The following is a 27521-nucleotide window of genomic DNA, read 5'->3' as shown; positions in this document are numbered from 1 at the left end:
CTCCCACGAGGCACCGGCGCATATCACAAAAAATGCCTCCACGGATACCGATACGGCTTACGGCGCAATGCTGTAGGGCTTCAATTGAGAAATCCAACCCTTCATCCCTTGTAGGATTATTTAACGCACTCTCGATCCAGACCCGAAACGCCTCTATTCTCTCAAACCTATCCGATAATCCAGGTGCTCACCAAAAACGTATTCGCGTTGGTCGCGGTCCGTCCTCAGGAAAGGGAAAAACATCCGGAAGAGGTCATAAAGGTCAAAAGCAGCATGGAAAAGTCAAGCCGTGGTTTCAAGGTGGTCAGACACCTCTGGTTGTTCAGAGGGGAAAACTTGGATTCGAAAATCTGTACGTCCTCACATACTCTTCCGTTCTTACAAATGTGGCTCTAATTAACTCTTGAATAGTCGCGCCCCTGTAATGTCAGAGGTCAATCTCAACAAACTTCAAGAATGGATTGATTCCGGTCGCATCGATGCCACAAAACAGATCACCCCGAAAGAATTAATACAGTCCAACCTTGTCGGAACGATTAAAGATGGTGTCAAGCTACTGGCAAGAGGAGCCGAATCGTTGAAGCAACCGATTGATATTGTTGTATCTCGAGCGTCAGCTGCAGCGATTGATGCCGTGGAGAAAGCTGGAGGAAAGATCATGACACGATATTACACTAAGCAAGCCATAACACGACTGGTGCAGGGCAAGAGCTTCCACACAGAAAAGCCATTGCCAACTGGACCAGAGCATGTACAGCCTGTTCTGGAAGAGGCTCGAAAGAAGGCATTCTTCTACAGATTACCAGACCCAACGGCGCGATGGGATATCGAATATTATCGCGATCCTGCACACCGAGGATACTTAAGTCACACATTGCAACCAGGCGAATCACCAAGTTTATTCTTCAGGGTGCCGCCAGCGAAGATTTCAAGACACCGCCAACAGAGACAGAAGGGAGACAAGAAAGAAGAAACCAGACTCTGGGACAAACTATAATAGGGTATTTAAGGAATGTACCATATTTGTACTACACCTACAGTCATATTTATCAAGACTTTATGAAGATCCAGTCCTTTCTGCGTACTTGAGTACTCATTATTGACAACTGGAAGCATAGCGCAGTAGGTACCTATAGAGGTATTCTGTAGCGATATTTATGGTTGTGAGACAGTTATGGCTGCAACTGTATGCGCTATAGAGACTAGCGCATTGTGATGTACCTACATATGTATCTGGCCCCCTTGCTCCGTCGCGCCCCGTCTCTATTCTCAGCTCCGCACTTGCTAGCTAAACGCTGATCCATTACGTCCCACCTTGTCCCACCTATGCTTCCCCCAGCGTTTCAGCGCACGTATATGTAGAGCTTTACTCCAAGGGAAGGAACGAAGGCACGGGCGCCGTAGCGAACAAGACCATTTTGACCTTTTCTTCCCATTTATAGATTTTGTAGCTTTTGTTACACTTTGAGCTTCGAAATTTGTCCCATTTACAACTTTTTTTGGTCATTATTCCTGTGATTTTGGACCACATAGTGATTCTATCAATTCTACTAGCCTTGACATTATACTGCGTCGCAAGCATCCTCAATTCCCTACATGGTCTGATTTGCTTAGTCTAGCTATTACGAGTCTATTACGACACCCAATAGCTTTAAGACGAGCTCGCGATCGTCCTCGACTCTGTCGATCATCACATTCTCAATTCACGATTATCGCAAAGTCAACCGACAAACTAGAACAATGTCACTCTTTGGCACTTCTCCCCCGAATGAATCCTCATCCTCGACAAACCCAAGTATGGCGCGATCTCGAAATTCACTGTTCGACGACGACGGACCTATGACTCGGTCGACCTCGGACACCCTCTTTAATGACGATGATTTCGGAGGCAGCGGTGCCACCTCACCTTGGGACATGCCAACCCCGAGAAAACAACAATCGCGTGCCGACCTTATCCGGAGGTTACTCGACGGTGTCGAAGTACCTGATCGCTATATAGAAACATTCGATAGTGTCGTGCAAGAAGATGGGATTAATGGTAAGGTTACGTCCTCAGGCGTCACTAAAACACTAGCCGCCGCCAAATTAGGCGCCGATGACCAGGCGCAAATAATGGGAATACTTGCACCAGCTGGAAATCTTGATGTGATCGGACGAAATGAGTTCAATGTGTTATTGGCTCTTATCGGGCTTGCGCAAGAGGGTGAATCCGTTAGTTTGGATGGAGTCGACGAGCGAAGACGCAGTAAGTCTATAATATTCCAATTTTTCTTTCTCTTTCTTTTTTTTTTCTCTTCTTCCTCTTCAATATCGACTCTGTATTCACTACTATATCTTAATTCCCTTCGTCCAGTCACTTGGTTGACGAATCGCATTCATCGTCCAATGGGCTGGCTAGGCTTATCGTAGCTTCGTTGCTGCGTTGCCCTGTGCATCATCTTGCGGGGACATTTACGTTATTCGCCCATAAATTACTACATTCTGCTCTGTACATGTAACTAACCAAACAACTACCTACTGTAGACTTGCCGCAGCCCCAATTATTATTGTCCTCCATCAAGACGCCTGTCCTCCTTAACACAGCAGAACTTGCTGCAAAACCACCTCAGCGACCTGATTCTCCGCCCGCGCCAATTAATTCCCAGGTCCGATCTAGAAAATCAACCATGGAAGGTCCTGAGGACGACCCATGGAATTCGTCCGACCTGCACCGAAATCATCACCATGCCGAGACTAAAACTAACGGGACCGGCCATGCCAACCTGAGCGTAAATGGCAATGGCAATGGTTACGAGCATCCCGATGTCCCCGACATGCACTCTCGAACTACCTCTAATTTTACGACTACTTCCACAGCTTCCGCTGGTGGCCCCGGGCCCCAATCTGGAGGCACTGTATCCTCAAACACTGGCGGTTGGGGATATTTCGACGGAAATAACGCCGGCGACTTTGACGACGCGCCTTCGAATCATCCGACGAGTCCTTTTGGTGGCGCGGGAAGCGGAGAAGGACGCGACCCGAATACTAACCCTCCCATCACCCATACTCGGACTATTAGCGGTAGTCGAACTGGCGGCGCGGTTGAGGAAAATATCCTGGTGACACTAATGCCGGAGAAAGAGGGTGTTTTCATGTTTCAACATCACAACTATGAGGTTACGAGCTCGCGCCGGGGTAGCAAAGTCATTCGCAGATATAGCGATTTTGTATGGTTACTCGATTGCCTACATAAGAGATATCCCTTCCGAGCACTACCTCTGCTTCCACCCAAGCGAGTTGCCGTCAATGGCAACCATCTCTCCAACGATGGCGCATTCATCGAGAAGCGACGACGCGGTCTAGCTAGGTTCCTAAACACTCTAGTCCGACATCCCGTATTGGGTCAGGAACAGCTTGTAATAATGTTCTTGACTGTTCCAACGGTATGTACAAAATGATAGTATGATTACCGTCTTCATAGCTGATGAATTATAGGAGCTTGCGGTATGGCGTAAACAAGCCGCAATCTCGGTGATAGACGAGTTTACGGGTCGACCTCTACCACCTGGCCTCGAAGAATCTCTGCCGCCCTCGCTGGAAGAACTTTTCGAACGTACTAGACAGGGCGTTAAACGATCCGCCGAGCTATATATCTCTACCTGTAACATCATGGACCGCCTTGTTAAGCGAAGTGAAGGAGTAGCAGCGGACCATGGTCGTCTAGCTATGTCGCTTACATCCCTGACCGAGACAAGCTCGGAGACCTACGCCACCGACACGAACGATGTGCCCCTCCTCAATGATGGTTTGATCGCGATGAGCAAGCACCTACAAACAACACAGGGTTTGATGGAGGACGAAAGCAAGGCATGGGATGCGGGTGTGCTGGAGGACCTGAAGAGACAGCGCGATGCCCTTGTTAGCCTCAGAGAACTATTTGACCGACGTGAGAGGTTAGACAAGGACAACATCCCCTCCCTAGAACGAAGAATCCAGAACAACGAGACCAAGCTTGCCAACTTGCGATCCAAGCCAGACGGATTAGTCAGACCAGGCGAAATCGAAAAGGTCGTCGAAGCCATTATCAAGGTTTGTTCACCCCCTTCAATTTATATGTAGCGTACGCGTACGAGTACCTAAATATTAACAACTGAGATAGGATAAGGAATCTATAGTTAACCAACACAACCGTTCTATATTCGTCAAGGAATGCTTGCGCGACGAACTCATCTACTTCCAACAAACTCAATTCCACGTTAGCCGATGGAACCAGGACTGGGCGCAAGAGCGAGTCAAATATTCCGAGATGTTGGCCGACAATTGGCGCAGACTCCTAGACGAGCTCGACGGCATGCCGCTTGGCGATTAGAACTCTCGACGAGATGTGACTAGGGCGATTATATTAGATTTAGGTGTACGATCAGTTGTTGAACCAGAGGGAACAGGGGAGTGGCTACACATCGAGGATGAGTCATTGTGTCTCGGAGACTAATACGTTGTGATATCGCGACATGAACTACATATTTTCTGGCCCTTTAGAATGTTTCCTCATCTTGGAGTTGACAAGATACTCTTTTTCCCTTTCATTTTCATCACCCCCAATTCAATATTTTCAAGGGGATTGAGCATATTCTTAGGAAGGACGCTATTATTGTCACGATACCCTTCTTTCGTTTCGAGTCCCATATTACTAATAATCCCTTTGTACGATGTTGGTGCTTGTCTCTTCACATAACTGGTGGATAGGCATCATCAGGAGAGAGACGAGAGAGAGGAGAGAAGAGACTTGACAAGAATGAAAATGAGGAGCAATAGCCATTCAGAACTTACATACCCCTCAAAATGGAAAATTGTTAACATATGAGCTTCAAGTTATGATTATTGCATTGGTATGATAGCGAAGTGTTTGATGTTGTTTTATTCAGAGCTCAATAGTATCTGGGTACGTACCGAGATGATTTGCTTCCATTAAGTTGATGTGACCCTGCTGTACATGTACGCCCCCACCTGCAGGTGTGACTAAGGTTGGAAATAGCTGTGGAGGTACATGATATGATGTACTAGCAGGGTTTCTAGGTGACGCCCAACATCTTTAGTGCTCTTTCTGATTTCACCATCCACCATCCCATCAGGGTAAGTGCAGTGCGGTACCATACGTAAGAGGTATCAACCCCACCATAACTTCAGGCGCTTCCAACCGTAACGGCAAAGACCTTAAACTTCTCTTTTTTATTTTATTTTATTTTATTTACATACCTCTACCTCCGACGCCATATGACCCATCTCCATCCGAAACGACATCTATCCGTAAACAACACAAACTCTTCAATACGCGTAAGCGTCTACTCCGAGGGATAATATTGTCAAGTCCGTCGCCAACTAAATCACCCTCGTTTGTGCCCCTCACCGCGTTCACGAGTCACGACCCCTCCTCAATATTTAATCCGCCGAAGTCATCCAGCCACGAACGCGTAGCGCTGCACGCCCATACATAATCTTAAGGACTGCGGTGGTTTTTTACACAGCAACCATAGAGTTCCCTTGTATCCGTCTACCATAGGAAGAAAAAGAGAGATCCTATTTGGAGTTTTGAGAAACCTGGGAAACAACGAGATTGATACCTATTTTCCTCGAGATCACCGACTAATCGGTACCACAACCTGTCACGATGCCGCCGTCTTCCGCCCAAAAGGCGGCTATTACTAGTTTCGTGGCCATTACAGGGGCGCCAGAAAGGACAGCTACGAGAGTAGGTCCCTCCTCTACTCATCTACTTAAGGCAACTCCTCATACCAAGATCTATACATGTCTTTTAGTACATGTTTTATCACCAGTATTTGAGTCCTTCGGGAGGCCTCATGCTGACTAGATATCCCATATAGTTTTTGAAGAGTGCAAATTATAAGCTTAACGAAGCTGTTGACTCGTAAGTGAATTCCATATTCCACCCTCCTCCACTATAACCCTTTTTTACACCTAATACGCCCAATGTTCTAAACGACACATTTTATACTTCTGATTTGTTTCTTCTTGCGATGGATCATGGGCTACCTAGGCGCGTTTATTATAAGATATTGGCGTGATCATTCTATTGTAATAGCCCACTACATAACAGGCACCATCATTACGATGCCCTGCGCAATCTATGGGATGTGCTTGAAAGTACTACTATTTTCTTGCTGTCTGTCTTCACAGCCACATTCCATATAAAGCGGTTAGATAACTACAACATTAAAGAATACCATGTACAATAAATCGCGCCCAAGCTACCATATCCCGTTTTATCTGCGTATTGTTAGCTGCTGCTCCTATTTCAGTACCATCTCCCCTATCGCACGCTACAACTATTTTCTCAGCCTCGTAGTTTGAGCTCGTGTCGCTAATCATTGATTTTTAGGTACTTTTCTCAAAACTCCAGCGGATCACACGCCACAAACAAAGACGCACAATTAACGAAGCTATTCGATAGTTTGAGAAGTGCGTTACGCAGGGCACTATCATGGAGTAATTAACCTTGCTAATATGAAAACAGATGAGCAAGAAGACCCTAGAGATCAACTTGGTGCCGACTCGTCCATGACCTATTTGAATTCTATTGGAGTTGACCTCGAGGGAGCCTCTCTATTTCTTGCCATGGAAATTGTACAAGCTCCTACAATCGGTGAAATCACTCGAGATGGTTTCGTCAAGGGCTGGAAAGCCCAACCGGGGTAGGTCAATTCTACTTCTATCCCTTTCCAGAGAGTACTTTGCTGTCCAATTCGAAATATGGAATTAATCGGAAAACCAGAATTGATGGGAGCATTGGTGCTCAGAAGCAACAATTCAAGTATCTTGTTGATCTCTTAAGCAAGGACCGTGATCTATTCCGAAAAGTCTATCGTCACGCATTCGTCGTGGGCAAGGACGCCGAGCAACGAGCTCTTTCTCTAGAGAACTCGATCTTGTATTGGGAAATGCTATTCAAGGAACCTGGTCTGCCGTGGGTGGGTAAAGTAGCCGGTGTCGACTGGTTGAGCGAGTGGATTGCATTCCTGCGAGAGAACTGGACCCGATCTGTTAGTCGCGATATGTGGAACCAGACACTCGAATTCGCGGTGAAGAGTATCGAAGATGAGTCGTTGAATTTCTGGACGGAGGATGGCGCATGGCCCGGCGTGATCGATTCCTTCGTGGCCTGGTACCGGCGCAAGTCAGAGATGGACGTTGACGCTTAGGTAGGGGGTCTTTGCCTATTGGAGTTTGCCCGTGCTGCCCGGATCACGGCGAATACCTGCTCTGGATGTAAATCGATTGGTGAGGAGGAAAAGGGGTTTTACGCTTATGGTCTACGCGATTTACGGATTACCGACCACGAAAAAGACGGAAAGTGTGGTGATGTAGAAATGACTTCTCTCACGAACAGTGAACCAGACTGTTGTTGTCAGGATTAGTCCGAGGCGTTGCAGCTCTCGGTTCTACACGAACAGAGTTGTATTTGGCAGAATGGCGTTACGTTAGGTAACTCATTACGATGAGATGCCTGTTTTTAAGCATTACTAGGCGGAATTGAAGAAGTTATTGAGTATATATGATTTTTCTATTTTTAACTGTTGCTGATGTGACTATTGTATGGTATGCACTTGTATGAAGGTAGTGAATGAAATAAATCGCGAGTTTTGTACATGTCATTTAAATATGTTGGAGGTTAGATATATGAGATTTGATTCTATTTTATATACGTCCATTCATTTCCTCCTAAATGCATGGATATCCGTTTAAGTTCCTCATGCCGTGTGGTATTGTACAGCAGACCAGCATTTAGCTAACCTATTCGTCGCCTGCTAATCGCTTCCTGCGTTGATATTCCGCTATAGGAGGCATTATTTGTCGCCTACCCTAATAGCCGTGAAATTCATTCGTTCGTGCCATATATCGCTCTTCGTCGGGTAGCACGTAGCCCATGTATATCCATAAGTCGAATATCCCCTTGCTCTGATAAAGTCGATATAATACCGGCTTACCCAAGTCTCAAATTCCTTCTTTTCATATTTTTACATAGCCGACCACTCCGGAGCCCCGAACCGACTCGTCGTAGTTAACTTGCCATCTCCCAATTTTACAGACGCATGTCGGATCATCCGCGGATCGAGCGCCAACATGTTACGTACGGCTTGTTGGGTTTTGGAACTGGAGTCGAAGCGCATGGCGAAGTAGTGACCGGAGTGGTGACGCATTTGGTGGGCGCTGGTTGCGCGGGGGAGGAGGAAGACACCCCAGTTGGATATTCCACGGATTACGCCTCGCTCTTGGAGGATTAGTTGGCCTGCTGTTAGGACGATTCTGTTTTGACAGAGTTAGTATGTGGATTCTATAGGTTTTGGTTTTGTCGGTGGGGTGTGGTTTCGTCGTGCGATTTGGATGGGAGTGGTAGAAAACGGTGGAGAGGTCATATCGAAACAATTCGGATGTTGAAGTCGTTATATAGGAGAGTAGGACATACTCTTTCACCTCGGCGAGATTGCCAGGTCGGACCTATTTTTTACAATTAGTACATATTCCTACATGCGGTGGGAATTGAATAAGAAAACTCACGATTCCAATTAGTTCGTACAGCATCTTGTCGGCTGCTCGCTCACTCGGAGCGCAATGACTTCAAATTTGTATCGTCCAATATCAGCCTAGTCTCCCCTCGTATATTTAGGATAGGATGGCGTCAAATCGCTGTTTCCGCAAATAATTATTGAGATATTATTGAATGCTAGAATGGATAGCAGAGTTCCAAGCTGATCGCGATAAATCGATTAATCGATAAGACGGTCGCACAATGTTTTTATGGGTCCCGGAATAACTTTATAAAGCCTCTTCCGTCATTGGTTTATCTGATGTACCTCCGTACCGATCTCATCAATTTCAACCTCCACCATGACAGTCTTCTTTTTCACAAAGGGATGAAATATTATTCATAAGGCCATCTTGAATTTACTATTATGTATTAGGTTCTAAATTATAGTATATAAAGTACAAATGAAATATCCTCAACGGGAGACAACACCAACAATCCGTTTAAAGGTCAATCTATCTCGGTTTCCCTCCCATTATTAGAACGATCCAAACCCATCGCCTTATCTTACAGAAACTTGACGAATAAATTCTTATTTCCTCCTTGAAATGAATCCTGCGCCGGTCCGTTTCCAGAATGTTATCACCTTAGCCAAACTTCAGAATTAATATCGCAAGAAATGTATACATGTGGGAACCACACGATACGTGAGTGTATATGTTGTATCATCGGAAAAGCCGCAACTTGTGGCATAGTGCTGGTTATTGGTTATTCAATAAGAACGAAAAGAAGTCTCATGGGTCAACTTCTCCGACATATCGAAAGGTAAGTCCTTGCTTTGTACCTATGCCTTCGATTTGAATCTCGCATCGAACAATCTCGTACTTGGCCGTTTTGTATAGTCGGATACATTCCTCTTCGTCCTTGGTAAAGGCAAGGTATGCTTGACCTGACACCTTTTCGTTGCTGTTTGGAGAGTCTACCAAGACTTTGTTTTCGCCAACCCCCGTCTTTAAAGTGCCACCCGTTACGCTAGCATTGTTGAATAGTACGAACTGGATATCAAGAAGTTTTGAGAGAACGGTTCGGTCGGCTAGATCATCGTAGAAGAAGTACCACACAGGGTGTTGGTCTTGCGCAGGGCTCAATTTAGGATCGTCGAGAGAGTTCAAGCGGTGTTGCGGTAGGGTTGTGTCGACGCCTAGGGTTGGGTACACCGAAGTCGATGATAAATTCTTCTTCGCCAGTGAGTAGGGAATCAACATAGGTTCAAAGAAGTAACCCCGTCGTTCAAGCCAAGCAAGGACCTTATCCTTAGCAGCATCGTCGATCCCACAAAAAGTAGTGGGTTCTCCCTCGTCATCATTACCATCGAGCCGTAGGGGAGGCTTGCTAAGACCAGCGACTTCTTGAACCTGCTCCACGCTTGTAAACGGCCATTCGATCTTGAGGAAATAAGTAACGTCTGGATCGATGGGCTTCTCTTTCTTTTTCGGAAACCTTTGAGATGAGGGACCAGCAGTACGTGCCCTCACGTTACATTCGTGTTCAAACGACTCCCAGTCGTGACCAGCCACTTCCTTCTTGGCGCGAACCTTCCGCCAGTGCGATTCCGTGACTCTCATACGAGTACCGTCGGTAAAGTCGGTTCTATGTTGATGGATTCTTAGTACCGCCTCATCGTGCGTGTAACCGAAGAGGTGTTGCCACCTCCCGATAGTGATACGGTCAACATCAGGACCTCCGAAAGAAGATTGTTCAGCAAGGAAGGCCAGTAGCTCGAGTCCGTCGAAGATGTTCATACCATCCATGTTGATGGAGGGTATAGGCTTGTCCTATTGCGGGTATGTTGTTATGTGTGTATATCTTTGGTTTGTTCGGTTTTCTTTTCTGTGTCTTGTTGATTTCCTTGACAAGACACTTGAGAGGAACTGTCTTGCTGATGGAAACCAAAGATGACAAGATGGAGTAATCAGCCAGAGTGATTTTTCTCCAGGTCGTGACAAGACGCATATTTATACATAAGCAACAGAATTTGGTCTATTCTCTAACTTCAATAGTTGTCAAAACTAAACTTACGGTTAGGGGCGATGAGAGTGAATCCCATCCGTGCCATATATTGTCTTACGGACGACGTAGATTGATCACGACCATCCCCCCATCGTGTAGAAACTACGTTCATTAGCATGGAACTCAATTGTAGATTCCGGCCTGGTCTCGTGGACCATCGATTATAGAGAATCTTGGCGAAGTTCACGTCTATTTCATTTGTACAGTTTTGGAGATGGCTGATCTAATTTAGGTTGGCATTATCCTCCGCCAGTTTACTGTAGGACTATTCGTTGTCTAGGTATATAATGAGATATGAGAACTCGATCTTCTTCCTGTCGAATTTGTGGACAGAGTTATATCAGGAAGTGCCAGTTCGATATAGCTTGGAGGTCTGTGATATAAGGTTGCCGCGAGCAGTCAGCTGAATTTATCAGACTATGTCAGTGTCACGGCTATTTGGACCTATTTCAATAATAGTTCAGACGGTCTAGGAACCTTCGAGGTTAATGTGGTGTATAAAACATCTCTACATATAAATGAATAAGAAAATAAATAATGAATCTGAAGAATAAATGACTAAACCCTTCTACTTCATAACCTCGACACGAAATATCAAATTAATCAATCCGAATTATCTTCATAAGAAGCATTATCCTTATGCTATGCATAACGCAAGCCCGCTTCCTGCCGGCTTGGCTAACAGGGATTCAACTATATACATCAGTGTAAGTACCTCCCTGCATAACTTGTACATGTATACAAATACGTCAACCGAAGATACAAGCCGACATGGGGAAAAGTAACACCCAAGCCTCCCCCGTCCCCCAAAAAAAATCAGGGGAAATAAAAGCGAAAAGCGCTGTAACTCACCACGCTTTGACCCTTAAGTTAAGGAACTTTTTGGGGGCCGACCGCTACTTTATAACCAAATTATTTTTTTAAAAAAAAAAAATTGGGGGCCAACACCGACGCAACGACCCTTAGACGTCAAAATGCACGAGCGCAATGTCCCCTTTTTTTTTTCTTTCTATTTTGCCTGCCCGCACACACCCACTGCCACGAGGGAGCCTTGCTTTGCCTTAAAAGTTACCTTAGGTACCTACATAACCTGGAACTTAGGTTAGCAGATAGGTACATACAACTACTAAGGTACACACGGATCTGCCGCTACTGTACGGGATATGCCTAACGCATTTCCAATCACAGATTCGGCAGGGATATACCCACCTACCATATACCCAAAATGCCGGTAACTTGGGAACTTTTTATACGGAGTACACTAAGAACATACCTACCTAGGTACCCTTGATATACCTAGGTAGTATGTGGGGTTTCCCTTTTTGACCCTTTTTTCGAATGTTCCTTTTGTCTTCTTTAAATTCCTAATTTCAATGCGCAATCTCGGTCTCGGTCGATAACCCCGATGAAATGAATCGCGAAGACACGTGTGGACCATGTTTGAGAAACAAGAGCCATGTGGAAACTGTGGGAACTGTGGAAACCCCCATGTAGAGAAAAACTCCAGAACAATTTCTACATTCCTTGTCAACGTCGAATCCACAAAGACAAAATAATTAAAAGGAACCCTTGATCATTCATTAAGTAGTAGGTACAGAGTAGGTATCTTGGTGGAGTTGAAAACATCCGAAAAAAACAACGCATTCCCTTTATGCAGTTTTTCGCAATGCTGCCTTTTGCCCTCATCACCTGCCCTATACAGTACAAATATAGTAGTACTCGTACATCCTCTCTCGCGTAAGAGAGGTCAATAGTGTTAACACGCAACGGAGTGGGCGAGATCAAACCACTTCCTCCGTGCAAATATAGAGAGGGATATATGAGAAGATGGGTATTGCCGCCCTGTACTTCTTTTCCTATCCTCCCCTCTTCTTAGTCCCTCCTATATATCTTTCTCTCAGATACCTGATCTCTTAATTAGCCGAAGTCGTATGTACTTGTCCCACCTTGCCACACTTAGAAAGTCCATCCATTCGTCCGGCCGATTTTCCTATCCTTGCCAATTCATCCATGCTGATGCCCGGACGAGTAAAAAGAAACAGATCATTATAAAACAGAAAATGTGAGACGAGAGGAACAATGAAACCTTTCCAGATTCCTTGCGGTGGCCCTATATTAAATATCTTCGTACTGTGTAGAAGTTCCCGGCGTCCAGGTCGGTAACATAAATCGTAACGTGAAGAGAAACAAATCGAAGACATGGTTGGTGGATGAACGGTGAGTACGTCCAAGTAACGAATTCACGTATCGGAATCCTCGTTCGGTAGTGTGTTCGACACCATATTATCCCACGAATCTTCCATTACAACCCTAAAAAACCCCTATGAGTCGTGAACTTTGCAGGATAGAAACGGTATGGGGATGAAACACTTACTGAGAGCTCTTTACCAACTTAATACCCTTCTTCTTGGCAAATGAGAGGAATCTTGTCTTGGTTCGCTCACGCTTGAAGTGAGCGAAAACGTTACCACGCTTTTCGTCGGCGACAACTACGAGAATCTTCTGGCTGTCTGGCGCGTACCGAATTTCTTTAATCTCTTCTAACGAGAGATCAAAGTTGATGGGCTTCTGGTAGTACCCCCAAGTCACCTTCGGGTGGACATCTCGAAGTACTTGGTGTTCGAATTTATTTTTATCTGCCTTCCAAGTCCAGTACTGGGTTACCTCTGTGCTAGTAGTTAGGTCTTTCGTCTTGATCTGATACACGCGCCAATCGAGGTGCATTATTCGCCCGGCCGAGAATGAATCAGTTGATGTCCAACCATCGTATTCCAACTTATCTTCCTCAGGTTCTTCTTTGGGGGGTGCTGGTTCTAAACGTATGCGCTTCTGCAATCGAGGTGTCACAGGCTCTAGGAATTCCGCCGGTGGCTGATCGAGTCCTTTCTGCATATCCTCCACACTTGGCGTATCATCCGTGTCGACTTGCCCAATAGATCGGCGGGCTTTGCGTCGTACCGAACCTGTTGACTCTTGCTTGATCTTCTTGGCTGCCGTCTTTTCTGGATCCTTGTCCCGTAGCTTATACCCGGATGGCCTTCCTATGTTGCCGTACCCATGCTTCTCCCTCAGAAGCTTTAGATTGGCGTCGTGGTATAGATCATGTGTCTTCTTAGAGAGGTTGAACTTGTCCCCCTGCATACTCGCGAGATCATACATGCGTTGACGTAGCCATTCTAGAGGTGTTACTTCAAGGTCGAATTTCTTAAGTTCCTCATGGACGTTAACTAATCGAAACATAGTGTCATAGTTTATAAACGTCTTGTAGAACTTGTTCATCACCTCCTTATTCACGAATTGGTACGGGTGCCAATCGCCATCTTTGAGGAAGTCGATAACGGATTGGCCACGATTGACCTGACGATTGGCAAGGAAAACGGTATGGCGTATGGCATCGGGCGTTCGTCGTAGTTGTTCTAGCTTTTCTTTCCACTTGTTCAACTGTGGTTCGATGATATCTTCTAATGGTTCCCATTCTGATTCCCAATAGGGGTGGCCCTTGTCGATTCGTTCTAAAGGAATCCCGGCGAACATCGCTGGTTCGACCATCATCTTACCATCATTCTTAAGAACTAAATTCTCACGGCTAATGTCTCGAACGTCGTTGGTCTCTGGTGCTGGGGTTTCCGAGGGCGGTACAGAACCCTTGGCACTGGGCAAAGATCTTCGTCCTGACGGGGATTTAGAAGGCTTAACTTCGCAAGGCGGTTCGGACCCAACTATAACAAGTAAGTTAGCGTAACGCACATAGCATATTAGAGCAAAGCTTACGTGGTTTTGGTGAACGAGCTGCTGGGAAACTGGGTAAGCTGTGTCGCTGCTTAGGCTTCAGGGGCCTATCTCTAGGGCGGCCTGCCAGAGGGCCCTCGCCAACACCTGACTCCATCTCATTTGCAACACCATTCGGGATTGGACCAGGCCGGGCACGGTGACCGCCGCCACTACGCAGAGGCATAGCTCTACCGTTAAGGGTGTCAGACTCCTCGACAGGATTGTGATAAATACTACTCATCAGATTTCCTGGATCGGCAGGAGGCTCCTCTTCCTCCTCCTTGCGACTTCGTCGTCGTGAACCGTTTATACTCGTCCAACCAAAACCGTTAGTCTGTGGAGGCGCGTCGCGATTAGATTGACGGCGATTGCTACTGCTCTTAGGTCGGGCATTCTCCTTTTGCGCTGGATCCTCGCGTGAGCGCGCAAACCATTCCTCTTGCAGTCGATCAGCCTCCTGACGCTGTGCTAAGATTCGAGCATTGCTTTCTTCGAATTCGTGAGCTAATTTCTCTTGCTGGTGCTCGTACTGCTGAATGCTAAAGTTGACAACTTGTAGTTCGTGATTAAGATGTGCCTTTTTATCATATAGTTGCACGAGTTGTGTTCGTAGGCTATCTTGCTGAGCGGCGTAGTCCTGTTGTCGCTGTGCATCTTCTTTCTCTCGAGCATACCTCGTGGTCTCCCAAGATGCCTTCCCCATCTCGCCAAATTCCTGTCGGCTAGACACCTCCTTCTTAGCGGCCATGACGGCGGCTTGACGTGCGCGTCTCCAAGTACCACCGCAACCTTCGCTCGCTATATAATGTACGTTAGTAAATATTGTTGGCAAATATTATCGTCGACCCCAAAGATATACTCGAGTTCCAAACATCAAGTCGAACTGTCAATGTGGGATAAGACATAGTATATAGCGGGTAGACGAGGGCATATATACATGTGTGTGTGTGTGTGTGCAAGCAACGGGGCGGTGTGTGTATGTGCGTGTGTACTAGTAGGGTTTCGGTTTATACGAAAGGTTCCAATGGAGCTAGAGGAATCAAGGGAGGCGGAGTGGAGGGGAGGGAATGACGGGAAGGATGAGGTGCATATATGATATAGTATAGTCAGTTACTAGGGAGTAATACAAATCGCATCATGACATATGGATAGGGTAGGAAGCAAGGGTGAAGTAAGACTAAAGTAGGCAAAAAAACGAATAAGCGGTAGGTGTATACTTACCCAAAAACTGTTCGAGCTAGAGTCTAGATATATTATGTATACTTGAAGACAACATGCGCGAAGTCGGAGGGTTGTGTTGATCAACTCATTGGTGAAGAGGAACAGAAAAGACAGTCGTGTTTTACAGAATTGAAAAACAAAGCTGGAGTAGAAAAGAGAAATATTAAAGTATGGTCATTCGTTTGAATTCCGAGTAGGAAAGTAATAGAACTAAATTATAAATTAGCAAGTACGCGTCACGTAGCATGTCGATAAACTGTGTAAAAAGGTGTTGTCGTATGTAATCACCTTGGTGACGGGTTCGTGATGATTACACGGTAAGAAAAAAAAGAAGGGAAAGGTAGAATCGGGAAGAGAAAAGGGAAAAAGTACTAAAGTTTGCATGGTGCATTGGGCAATTTGGAGGAAAGGAAATAAGGGAAAGAACGCGTAGGATACCAATGTACCTTCCTTAATATTTTACACAGGTATAATATGTGCAATAGGGATATAGGTATATATGATATAATGGTAAATATTAACGGGATAGTAAGTCGGCAAGAATGACACAAAAAAGGGGCGGACAAAATAGTAGTAGTAAGTTCGGGATACCGAATAATTCCAAAGTGATATGCGGGAGGTGGATGGAGATGTGGATGTGACTGATATACGTGTTCGATGAGATACATACATATAACAAAATAATAAAATACTTGCCTATAAAACCGCCTGTAAGATGGAGCACTAGGCTGGGAAATTATTGATGACCGGCCTCCTAAGTGACTAATCTGTTAATCCAATCATCGAAAAACTAGAACTAGGACTCGATGGTCTCTTTTCTCTCGGATCGGGGGGGAGATATGCGTCAAGTCAAGCCGAGTCAAAGCAGTTCGTTGGATGCAATAGGGGGTTGTTGGCGCCCTAGTTGGTAAGTTCTTGCTTTTTGGAAAAGGATTAGCATAAGTAGCACCAACAAGTTTCGCTAGGTCTATTGGCGAAACAAGAACGACGAAAGAGGAAAATATGCGCAGGTATAAACGTAGTAGGCGGAAACAAGACCGGCGCAAAGTCAAGAATACGCCGAAGGATATGCGCCCACAATATGCGGAAACAAAACGCGACAATGGAGAGGACTTGTACGAAAGTGAACTATGTTTAGACACCTGGAATATGTGGATGGATGTATGTATGCGTGAAGGGTATAAGATACATACTAATTTGCCTGGGTGGCACGTGGTATGGGAAAAGGACTGAGTGTATAAGTGATATAGGACATATAAGACAATATTATATGTGTATATGTGTATGTATATGTATAGGTATGCACATGTATAGGATGGAAGGACAAGGTAAGTAAGATAGAATTAGGGAAGGATATGACGGGGAATAGGTACAACAATGTTATAGTCGCACTGTCATCGTAAGAAGAACAAGTGACAGAAGAAACAGAGACTGGGGAATAGGGAAAGGGTATGAGTACGGAATAGGAATAGGATATTTGCTTACTTTTCGGGTATACCTTTGCAGTTTTAGTTTACTGATCGGTAATAGCAACGGTGGGTATCGTATGAACTGATCGCCAGAGCCGAGGAAAAAGTGAGAAAGAAAAAAAAAAAAAAAAAAAAAGGGTGAGTACCCGTAGGTAATGTTTAATTAGGTATTCGTGTGCGAGGCGAATCGAATACCTAGCTCTTAAGTTATTCAGCGAACCAATCCAATAGTCGAGAATCGGGACCTGTGGTCGATCTCTCCAAGTTTGGGTCCCCCGTTTCGACTAGGCCTGTCGATGCGGCTCCCCATGTACATACAAAATGTACAAGGGACCCAGTCACGATGTTTCTAGTCAACAACTAGATCAAAAAGTTCGGGCGAAGGGGAGAAAGGATCCGTTGGTGCTAGGAGAATTCTGATGTTGATGTTGATGTTGATGTTAATGCAAAATGCTGATTTGAACGAGGATAAGGAAGATGATGCTGATGCTGATGCCCAGCCTCGCATTAGAGAGAGAAAAAAAAAGGAGAGGACTCCTCCGTGTATAGATAGTCCCCCCCCTAGCTGAAGGTGTTTTCCCCTTTAGGAGGTTTATTGCGGCTTTCGCTCGTGTCGTGTTGGAAAGTTGGGGTTCTATTTTACACGATGACGATGATACCAGTAAGATGTTCTTTTTCAGCTGGTAGACGTGATTTGGAGAAAGGGAGGGCACCGGGGTAGGTGATGGGGAATAATAGCTTGATGATGAACAAGGCTTGGCAAAATGCAGCTGGCAGGCTGGAAAGAGAGTAAAAAAATAAAATTGGGTGAATTGGAAAAAGGCTCTGTCTCAGCTACAGAAAATTTGGAGAATCATTGCATGTAGGTACGGTAGGTACGGTAAGTGCGGTACCATAGGTTACGTATAGCTGAAGGCAAAGGATATGATGGGTACGAACGGAACGAATGGGTTTGATGGTGGAAAATGGAAATGCAGAATGCGCAATCGTATGGGGAAACATGAACCTGTCGACATGGGCAGCAGCATGCAAAAAGCGTGGAAAGCGTGGGAGACATGGATTAACTACCTAGGTACCCACTAGCGTCGATGGGTGGCATAGAATAGTCGCCAGATCTCGTTTTTTTAGACCGCTATGCTTGAATGTATCTTGGTATTGTGGTATCGGGGAGTTATCTTGGAATAGCCTAGCTTATTAAATTCCGCCCCTAGTCAAAATAGAAAATGGAGACTCACGTCTTGAGTTGGAGGGCCACGCGAATGACTCGTGCAGCATTAAGAGAGAGGGAAAAAAAGAAACAAAAACAAAAAATCGCGAAAGGTTGCGCAGAAAAGGTTCAATTGTAATAGAACTAAAGTAAAAAGACATGCATCCCCTAAAACCTATGTTGGTACATGTAGTAGGTGGTGAGTTGGGAGTACATGCTATGAAATGTAATACAGCTTGAATACCTATAATGTATTTCTACCTTGCTATAAGTAGTAGGTACTTTTACCATTATGTAGTTACATACGAGTACGTACTTGCCTACCTATAATATAACATAGCTTAGCCTATCAATATGAACATTTCCAGCTGTTACCTATTGTAATTGATTATTCCAAACACCCATCCATCCATTTATGACACGACATTTGACATTATATATCTTACTTTCTATATGTATGTACATCAATGCTTGCGATTCCCTAGATTCCGTTTAACTCTGCATATCGTAAACTGTTACTAACAAATATTCGTTTCCACAACCTAGAATACATGCTTGTGTTCTACTTATCTATATGGATGTACTTCCTATAAATATTTTTGTAAGGTTACTACCTATAAGGAGGTTGGTTACCTCTTATTTTTTTTTCGACTTCTTTCCTCATTTGTCTAAATTAGCATTTTCCCTTTTTAGAGGTACATACATCATAGGTAAGGGGGGAAATAGACGGGAGTGCGATAGGCGGCGATGCGTTCTAACTACGACATATAATTGGGTACGGTATGGCACTATTTCTCTGACGTTTTAAGTAGAAGGTAACCCATGCATTATTAGACTCGGGCCACGGGTACGCATAGGTAAGGAAACATCCATATGAATACATTAAAAACAGTCAACAATTATTAAAAACAAACAACGAATCTAGCTACACCTATATCCATATTCATATATGTACATTTGCATCCATTTCAATGTATAACTTGACCCACAAAAGAGCTACAAAGATGATGATGTACCTAAGTATATTTATTCATCAACCCTGTTCGGTCAAATACATAAACCTTACCCTAGGTACATATGTACATCACATTATGTATGCAGGCACTTACGTACATACATGTATGATGTATGTACGCATAGGTCCAGGCATATACGTAAACATATACTTAGGTATATTTACGCATATACGGTGGCTCATGTAGACTAATGTATCCATTTATATATCAGCGCATTACTCACGATAACTCATATACGCCATCCCATCGCGTAAAAAAACTTGGTCTATACGAAGTAAAGGTGGTTCGTATAGTAACTCCGACGAATGAAATATCTTCTTACCTATAAGTTGATTACACTAGGAGGAAATAGAAAATCTTACTAGTCTCTAAGGACAAAAAGACAAAATATACAGGGTGTCTTGTACCGTCTGTCATATCATGTCATCCATCCAAGAACTCATGTTGGTTAGACCTTGCCCAAATTGCAGATAAGTTCAAACCCCGAACTGACTATACATGCATGATTTCTTTGGGGTTGGGGTTTGAAAGGTGAGCACTAGGTATATGGTATTACTACCTGCTACTTATTACCTATCAAATTTAGCTACCTAAATTACCTAGGTATGCTTGATCTCTTTCTATTTCCTTTATTTCTCTTTTCTTACATTACATACATTGCACAAAGTACGTGTATTCCCCGTTGGCACGGAGTACATGCATCTCATGGAGCATGGAGCAGCATGATGGATGCGCGATTGGGCCAGCTGAGGTGGTACAAGAAATGTATCTATCTATTAATGCTTCTTTTCGCATTCGTCTCGTCTCGTCTTCGCGGAAATTTCGGACAAGGGTAGGTTGGTACTGGCTTTTTCTTATCACGTTTACAATAGTAATAGATGGCCCAATATTAATAGGTGGGCGCGTTATGTACCCATTTGAAGTTAGAGGAGGGAACATATACGGAACATGCTGTGTATACTAAGACCTAACGTGGTAAATGGTACTTGCTTATATACATACACATATATACCTACCTAGGTATGTACCAGGTAGAATATATATGTATAATCTACGCAGGTATCTACATAAATGATGTATATATAATTTGATACTCGCTATACTTCCCCAGTATCGCAAGTTGGTCGAATGTTAAATTAGGCCGGTCATCGCTGTTTAGTTTCGTTGGTGGCCTCGTAACCTTCTTGTTTTGTTAATCGTCGTAATGATTAAGTGTTATTGCTATTTAATTTGATTTCCTCTTATTGCTACTCTGGGCTTAGGCTCTACAAGCCACATAGCATACATCGTATAATAAGGAGGCATAATAATCAAATTGCATTGTTATTGTATTACATCAACATCCTAGCGTATCCTATCGTATATACAGTGCCTAACATATGTAGAATCCCTACCTTCTACATTGCCTAGGTAGGTACAATATCGACATCTCTTCGACACTATTTGTTTCTCGAGGCAGTAGGATTTGAAGGACGTATTGAGAGTCACAATAGAACGATATAAATAGAGAAGGTCAGGTTGCACAACTTCCCAAGGCTGGTATCATCTATCATTCTTATTAGACCACTCCCGTATTCCCGTATCCGATCTAATCTATCAGACTTGGCTCACTCAATACAATTATTAGAAGCAATGCATTTCACCTTCCTCTCCAATAGCCTAACGAGAAAGCATTCTATCACCACCCCCCTTGTTACCTCAAAGTCGTGTTAGTGTTAGTAGTATTCCGCTATCCGAGGTCCTACGCACCTTATGTTAGGTGCAGATGAGATGTACCTGTACTCACATAAAGGTACATGTATTTATTATTTAAAATAAATCAGTATTTGATTCGATCTCGGATTGGAGTTACCTCATATATCTGCATATGTGGATAGAAAGGTTATGTATCTCATCCATCTATGTCATGCACATATGCACCTCATTCCTAATCATCAATTCCTATATGGTCGTGTATATATATAGATAGATATATCCTTACTCATGTGGGTGTATAGAAGTAGGTAGGAATGTAGTGAGTAAGCAGAGATAATGGAAATATGGATAGGCAAGTTTATACCTATCTGGCGTCATCGTCACACATCATATTGATATCTACTATAGTCAGCCATATCATGCAAGGGATGAACGAGAAAAAACAAGCTGAAGACAAGCAAAGCGAATCAATATGGATGGGTGCTGCAGATTTTAACTTAATTCTATACAGCCTTCACCAATATACAAGTCTACGGCCCCCAACCTCTCCACCGATGACCTATGCAGCCTCGAACTCCAACCAAACTTTTACGTCCTCAGGATGTTCGATCACCAGTATTCCGGCTTGACAAAGTTGGCGAATGTCTTGGGCTCTTCGTAGCCGTGGTGGTGGTCGTGGCCGTGACCATGGCCATCGTCTAGAGGTCCGACGTACTCCATCTTGTAGACGCTACCGCACTCGGGGCATCGCTCTATCGGTCGCTCGCGAGAAAGCTATTTCATGTCAGTCCCAGAATCTTTACCGAAATTATATCTTCATATCCGCTTGAAAAGGGAGATGTCATTAGAACGAGGGATAGACGTACACCGAGCCAAGTGACAACGTGAGAGTCAGCAGGGTAGCCAGTGCAACCAGCGTATTGTTCGTCACCAGCAGATCTGACCGGTATGGGGTTGTCGAGAGTTCCTAATTCGCATTGTCAATCCAAGTGCTTCCGAACTATCCACTTGATCAGGCTTAATCCGCACCTTTCCTCGAGGCATCTAGAGGTCGCATATCGAAGATATCTACACCCTCCATCTTTCCGAGAATTTCCAATCGCTCGAGACCGGTGGATTGTTCGAGATCGGTAGGGACGGTACCGGGTGCGGCACCAGGTCCGAGTAGGTCCTCCTCGCCCTTAATATCTATATTGTGTAAAAATACCCATTGTCAATAAAATTCGTCCATGAGATCAATTTCGTTCAATTGAGGTCCATAAAGGCGTACCGTTGAAAGTCTTCATCTTCTGACCGACAGTGGATTGAGGCTCGACGTTCTTCGCATCTCCTGAAGGTAAAAAGTCAGCTTCGTTGGTGGTGACTGGTACATCGTACGATGCGTGTTCGGTCGCAACACGATGGTAATTGTGTTCTTACGGCGGATAGCAGAGACGGTAAAACTCCTCTTAACAGCAGGAGAAATAGCGGCCCGGCGAACGATGGCCACGGCGGATCGTTGTAGGAACATGGTGTCGGCAATTGGGGGTTGTAGAGGTATGAGGGTAAGTTTGTTGTCGGTGACGTTTTTTTGAATTATTGAATGTTTAGAAAAGAGGGATTTCCTAGTGGTCTGATTTGTCTGATTTGAGGAATTGCTGCCGAAAGCTTGGAAGCCGCCCGGGCGAACTTACCATTGTATGTACCTAAGTATCTTTTCCTTAGGCCAATCCATTACTCCAATTTACTGGAGCTTAGGCGAGCTATGAACCCCACCATTTAGATACCCTTAGTCATCCATTTTTTTAAACTTCAGTCACATGACATATATGCCAATTATCTCAGCGACAGCGGCCCTGCTTCCCATCCTACCCTCCCACCCCTTCTTTTCAATTCTTAACAAGTGACATTCATTTCCATATTGCATGCCTGAGCTGATTTCTACATACATATGCGCGGCAAGTATGTGTTGGCACGGAATATACTTACATCAATTACACCCTTTTTCATTTTTATTTCTCCGAAGACTCTATTTCTCTCATCTCAGTCATATGCCTACCCAGTACTTATCTGCGACAGCTTAGTCTAGACCGTGGCAATACCGATGGTCTAGATTGCGATTTTTGTATTGCTTCATATACCAGATTATGCCTCGACGAAGAAGAGATGCCTAAACTACACACATTTTGTGGTCGTCTGACCTATGTTTTGCCCTCTCTTACGCCGGGCATCAATGTGGCGCATGGCATGACTACCTAGGATACCTTCCGTTTTAACAACTAGAGGCTAGTGTCAAGGCGACCCGTTACTTTAGCTATTATTGCAACCCCATATCGGATGTTTTTAGATGGGAACAAAAGCAATGATGATGAATCAACGGCTACGATGTCGAAATCAATACACTACCAAGTAAGCGCCACGAACGCTAGGATTCTACTATCAACTGAAACTACCCAATCTTTTGCGACTATGGCTTAGGCAAAAAAAACCAGGTATCACTCAATATTGACCAGATCCATGCATATATGATTTCTGATAGCAATAGTCTTCCACCTATCTTAGGTAATGTATGTACACCAACACATACAGCCAAACACCAATAGATGGTCTCCCATCTCGTCTAACTACAGAACTACCGTATGAAAACCAACACTCATGCAAGCCACAATCCACTCAAGGTTACATCCCGTTCCTCAACTTAAAAGCCTTGTAAACTGCAAGTTGCTGCTCCTTGAACGTGTACTCGAATTCGATTTCGCCACACTTCCCGGATTGGGCTTCCTCTTCGGTGACCCACAAGTACGCCTGATGCTCGTTCGGGTCCAGCTTGACATCGTACCCTTTCACCTCAATCAAGAAGGAGAACTTGCACATGCGGAAACCCCCCCTGATCAAAAACGCCTGGCCCTTATCCACAAGGGCAACGATGGACTTAGCGTGCAATCCAGTTTCCTCCCACAGCTCGCGTACTGCAGCGTGCAGCAGAGATTCGTCTTCGGGGTCAGAGGCGCCGCCCGGGATCTCCCATAGCAGTGGCAACGAGTCATGTGCTGCTCGTTGCACCAGGAGCATTTTACCATCGGGATTAAAGACAAAAGCACCGACAGCTATACCATCGAACTCCGGATGCCTGTCCAGATGTGCCCTAAGTGTCAGATTGAAGGCGGCCACAGTGTGCGAGAAAGTGAAAGCAGTTGGCGCTGACGGCGCTGATCCCGCGGATGCTCCGGCTAGTTCGGCCATGTGTGGCAGATTGTCGCGCCGCTTAATAAGAAAAAAATGACAAGGTATAGTATAACAAACGAGCAGATCAGTTTCTTTTTAGCTGTCTAATTGGCGCTGTACAATTGAATGATCTGGAATTGTTGTTGGGTGATGGTAATCCACACCTCTATATATAAGACGTAAAAGTGACCCAGGCCCCCGAATTAACAACCCCGTCCGTCCAGGGCCGAGGCGGAATCTTCTATCTTTCGGGTTAGTCAACTGATCGAAAAATGACGAGTCAAAACCGGGGACTTGTCACATTTAGGCCCTCCGTAAAACGGGGTGAGGCTGAATATACCTTGATAGAAAAATCACTGAAGCCTGAGTGTTTTCTTTCCCTCTTTTCCGTATCCGTCTATCACTAGCAAACTCAGTGGAGCTATCGTCGACATTTGTCCAACCAACAGTTTCAGGCAACTGTCATTCAATATTGACCTAATTGACCAGGTTTCAAAGAGACCCACTTGACAACGGTGGTCTCAGGGGATATCACAAAAGACAAAGACAGCTGAGGATCTTATTCCGAGGAGATTGAAACTGCGGTTGTCTAAGTCATAATAGGCATTGTATCTTCGGAAGCGCACGAAAAAAAAAAAAAAAACGTGTGTAATGCTGTCGTAAGTCTTGTAAGTCTTAAGCCGGAGATGGCGGCGTTGTCAGAAAACCATCGCGCCACAATCTGATAAGTTAACTACGTCGTAAGGAGTCAATCTTGAAAAGGAGATGAAAATGAGACTTTTTACTAAACTCAAAAAATCATCCTCTTCCTTCTTTACGCCTAGCATTCCTCCTAAAGCAACACTATTCGCATCATATACCGTAGTTATTGCCATTCCTACTATTCGCGCAATATGGTGATGGCGGGGTTGTTAGGTAACATTTATGGTACATGACCCCGCACCTAAATCTAGCTACAAAAGCATGTAACTTTCATGTGATTGAACAATAAAAGGCATTCATATATACATGTAAAGGAGGTAAATACAGATACAACTGTGATATGTAATATGTAGGTGCCTACCCTAACCCAAAACAGAGGGCACGAGATCTATCCATGGCTATGGTAAATAAATTATGCATGATTAAATTAATCTATAGAAAATGCATATGGAGTCTCGTCAGACGTATCATCTAACCACTAGGTATCTATCATTTTGACTCGGTCTCATTCTTCCACATGCTGACACTTATTTCATATATACCTAGATAATTATGCCGCCTTATGACACAGTATATACCAACGGCTACCATAGATTTTATATACATATCTAGGTATTCATGGATCCATGTAACATTGTATGACCTAATTGTCTACCTCTAAGCAGATGCCTATACGTGCCAATGAAAATATGACTTTTCTGGCATTCGTATATCACAGCTGGAATTAGCCCCCAGCTCTTACAAAACTAAATTCTCTCTCGGCTCGAACAACTAGGCAACTAGTTTTTATTTCGAGGCCTGGGTATTTTATACTTTCGTAATATGCCCAAGAGATCCTTACTCGGCAAAGCACGGCATTTTGACCAAAAGTCTAGAAACATAAGACATAAAATAGGGCACCGTTGAGAATATCATTTTAGTAAGTCTTCTGTCATCGGCACCGAAAAGCTGGAGTAAGCCATATATGAAGACGGAAAGAGAACCAGGAGAAGATCTAGTGAAAAGCCACATACTGTGCTTTTTGCCGGAGATAACGGCCACGGCACGGAAGACCGGAGACCAACAATCAGAAGAAAAACTAGTGTGTGATATACTGTGGGAAAATCACTGTTCCGTCGGGGTAAAGGACAATATCGTTTCTGAGTTATGGCATGAAGCATCTTTGACGTGATATGGCTTACATATATTGCCTGCATCACAAACATGCTTGTAAGGTCTATCCAACGGTTCTCCTCGGAGGGGTTCCCGGGTTTTTATCGATATTTTCGCCTTAGATATAACAAAATACGGTACATGCTGCAAAGTGCCCGACATCTCTATTGTATTGGTTGTGACCCGAACGACTAGGTATACTCGAGAAGATCGAGATAAGTGGGAATCAAGTCGATAGGAACAAACCGGCGATGTAGTGCTTTTCGAACCGGACAATAAGTGACAAATGGTGGCGATTCGGAGAATCTCAGGGGTATGTATAGTTATGTAGGCTTCTTAATAAAGACGCCATGATGGAGGAATCTCGCCCTTTCAAGCTGAGCTATGAGAGGGTGGGAAGCTGAACAGGATGCGGCGCTGCTTTCACCCCCCGCCTAGGACACAACGTGCGAGACATATGTCAAGCATATTATTAAGGTTGCAATATGCAATGCTACTAGGACAAAGCGATGCGATTTATGGGCTCGCGGCTCATGTCACATTTACTTCATTCATGATATGCAGGTTAGACGCGGGGGATTTGCGGATTTCTGCGGATTTCGTGGTAGCTGTAGCTGGCATCCTTTATTGACTACACGTATCCGTACAGTAATCTGAGCGGAGTTATGGGCCGCACCAACGGCGCCACACTTTCTTTCCCATACAACCATGGTCCCCTAATGTAGACGGTGGCGTGGAAAAGCGGATAAGTTCGTCTCTACCTGAGACACGACAGTTAGCTTGGTTAAGACGAGACGGTCTAACCCGCAACGTGGAAACAACGTAGAAACAACGTGTGAAATATCTCTACTTCGCACTACCATCTAAGACATTCTTGGCTGAATGTGGGAATACGTAAGCATTTCTCTAACTCCGAGGACTTGAGGGGTAACTTCTCCCGTCTTCCTCACTTTCGAACCTCGTCGCGAATGGTTTGTCTAAGAAGGAATATACGAAGGGAAGTTCTAGGGAAAAAAGAATAACCCGACTAACGATAAATGGACAGAAATTGCCCGATTGGAGATCATTTGCGATTCCTTATGGCTCGTGCCACCTCCTTGAACCACATCGAATCCCTGCACTATCGTGGATTCGTACTAGGTTAGAGATTGGTGCGGCTGGAATAATGGCGTGGCCTGGGGAGTTTCTATTAAACTTCTCACATATACGAAACCGCAAATTGCTTCCCTTCCTTGATGGTGGTTTTACTTATTCAACAAACATGTCATATTCAATAATGCTTCATCAAACATCTCGAGGTCAATAATTAGGATTGTTGATGTTACAACGAATATGAACAATGGCCTTCAGCCGATACCCGGGAATTACCACCGGGTTTATTATTCAATGGAGGCTTACCTATATCATGATAATTCCCTCCAGTTGCACTGAAACGTCGTGGTAAATAAAAACAGACTGCGTGTTTTGGAGCCTTACTAGGTACCATTGGCGAT

At 44.4% G+C, this 27521-nt stretch overlaps 7 protein-coding genes across 7 annotated transcripts; 2 read left to right on the top strand and 5 right to left on the bottom strand.

Annotated features, from left to right (window-relative positions):
• Positions 1-32: 32 nt before the first annotated feature.
• Positions 33-4348, top strand: F4822DRAFT_435580 (uncharacterized protein; the record flags this gene model as incomplete). The annotated part of the gene is made up of 8 exons (XM_051462216.1): positions 33-352; positions 412-910; position 1001; positions 1119-1122; positions 1737-2245; positions 2524-3422; positions 3475-4068; positions 4139-4348. The coding sequence occupies 8 exons, from the start codon at positions 33-35 to the stop codon at positions 4346-4348; spliced, it is 3036 nt and encodes a 1011-aa protein (XP_051318960.1).
• Positions 4349-5118: 770 nt separating this feature from the next.
• F4822DRAFT_383791 (DUF298-domain-containing protein) lies at positions 5119-7682 on the top strand. The gene is made up of 5 exons (XM_051456471.1): positions 5119-5728; positions 5862-5905; positions 6377-6456; positions 6512-6689; positions 6770-7682. The coding sequence occupies exons 1-5, from the start codon at positions 5648-5650 to the stop codon at positions 7194-7196; spliced, it is 810 nt and encodes a 269-aa protein (XP_051318959.1). The 5' UTR covers positions 5119-5647; the 3' UTR covers positions 7197-7682.
• Positions 7683-8745, bottom strand: F4822DRAFT_383788 (ribosomal protein S6). Its single transcript, XM_051456470.1, has 3 exons — positions 8554-8745; positions 8462-8493; positions 7683-8301 (listed from the first exon to the last, which is right to left on the bottom strand). The coding sequence occupies exons 1-3, from the start codon at positions 8575-8577 to the stop codon at positions 8013-8015; spliced, it is 345 nt and encodes a 114-aa protein (XP_051318958.1). The 5' UTR covers positions 8578-8745; the 3' UTR covers positions 7683-8012.
• Positions 8746-8872: 127 nt separating this feature from the next.
• On the bottom strand, positions 8873-10580 carry F4822DRAFT_383787 (uncharacterized protein). Its single transcript, XM_051456469.1, has one exon. The coding sequence runs from the start codon at positions 10330-10332 to the stop codon at positions 9316-9318; it is 1017 nt and encodes a 338-aa protein (XP_051318957.1). The 5' UTR covers positions 10333-10580; the 3' UTR covers positions 8873-9315.
• Positions 10581-12147: 1567 nt separating this feature from the next.
• On the bottom strand, positions 12148-15571 carry F4822DRAFT_383786 (uncharacterized protein). Its single transcript, XM_051456468.1, has 3 exons — positions 14363-15571; positions 12966-14310; positions 12148-12901 (listed from the first exon to the last, which is right to left on the bottom strand). The coding sequence occupies exons 1-3, from the start codon at positions 15108-15110 to the stop codon at positions 12832-12834; spliced, it is 2163 nt and encodes a 720-aa protein (XP_051318956.1). The 5' UTR covers positions 15111-15571; the 3' UTR covers positions 12148-12831.
• Positions 15572-21374: 5803 nt separating this feature from the next.
• F4822DRAFT_383774 (COX5B-domain-containing protein) lies at positions 21375-22840 on the bottom strand. The gene is made up of 5 exons (XM_051456467.1): positions 22390-22840; positions 22241-22300; positions 22000-22158; positions 21837-21937; positions 21375-21744 (listed from the first exon to the last, which is right to left on the bottom strand). Exons 1-5 carry the CDS (start codon positions 22478-22480, stop codon positions 21580-21582), a joined length of 576 nt encoding a protein of 191 aa, XP_051318955.1. The 5' UTR covers positions 22481-22840; the 3' UTR covers positions 21375-21579.
• A 490-nt stretch (positions 22841-23330) lies between these two features.
• Positions 23331-24563, bottom strand: F4822DRAFT_2886 (NUDIX hydrolase domain-like protein). The gene is made up of 2 exons (XM_051454977.1): positions 24476-24563; positions 23331-24412 (listed from the first exon to the last, which is right to left on the bottom strand). Exon 2 carries the CDS (start codon positions 24190-24192, stop codon positions 23629-23631), a length of 564 nt encoding a protein of 187 aa, XP_051318954.1. The 5' UTR covers positions 24193-24412; positions 24476-24563; the 3' UTR covers positions 23331-23628.
• Positions 24564-27521: the final 2958 nt, after the last annotated feature.

Source organism: Hypoxylon trugodes (assembly GCF_022578975.1).
Source record: "Hypoxylon trugodes strain CBS 135444 unplaced genomic scaffold F4822scaffold_1, whole genome shotgun sequence".
NCBI classification, from domain to species: domain Eukaryota; kingdom Fungi; phylum Ascomycota; class Sordariomycetes; order Xylariales; family Hypoxylaceae; genus Hypoxylon; species Hypoxylon trugodes.
Note: the sequence above shows the minus strand (reverse complement) of the source record. Positions and strands in the feature narration are given on the sequence as shown.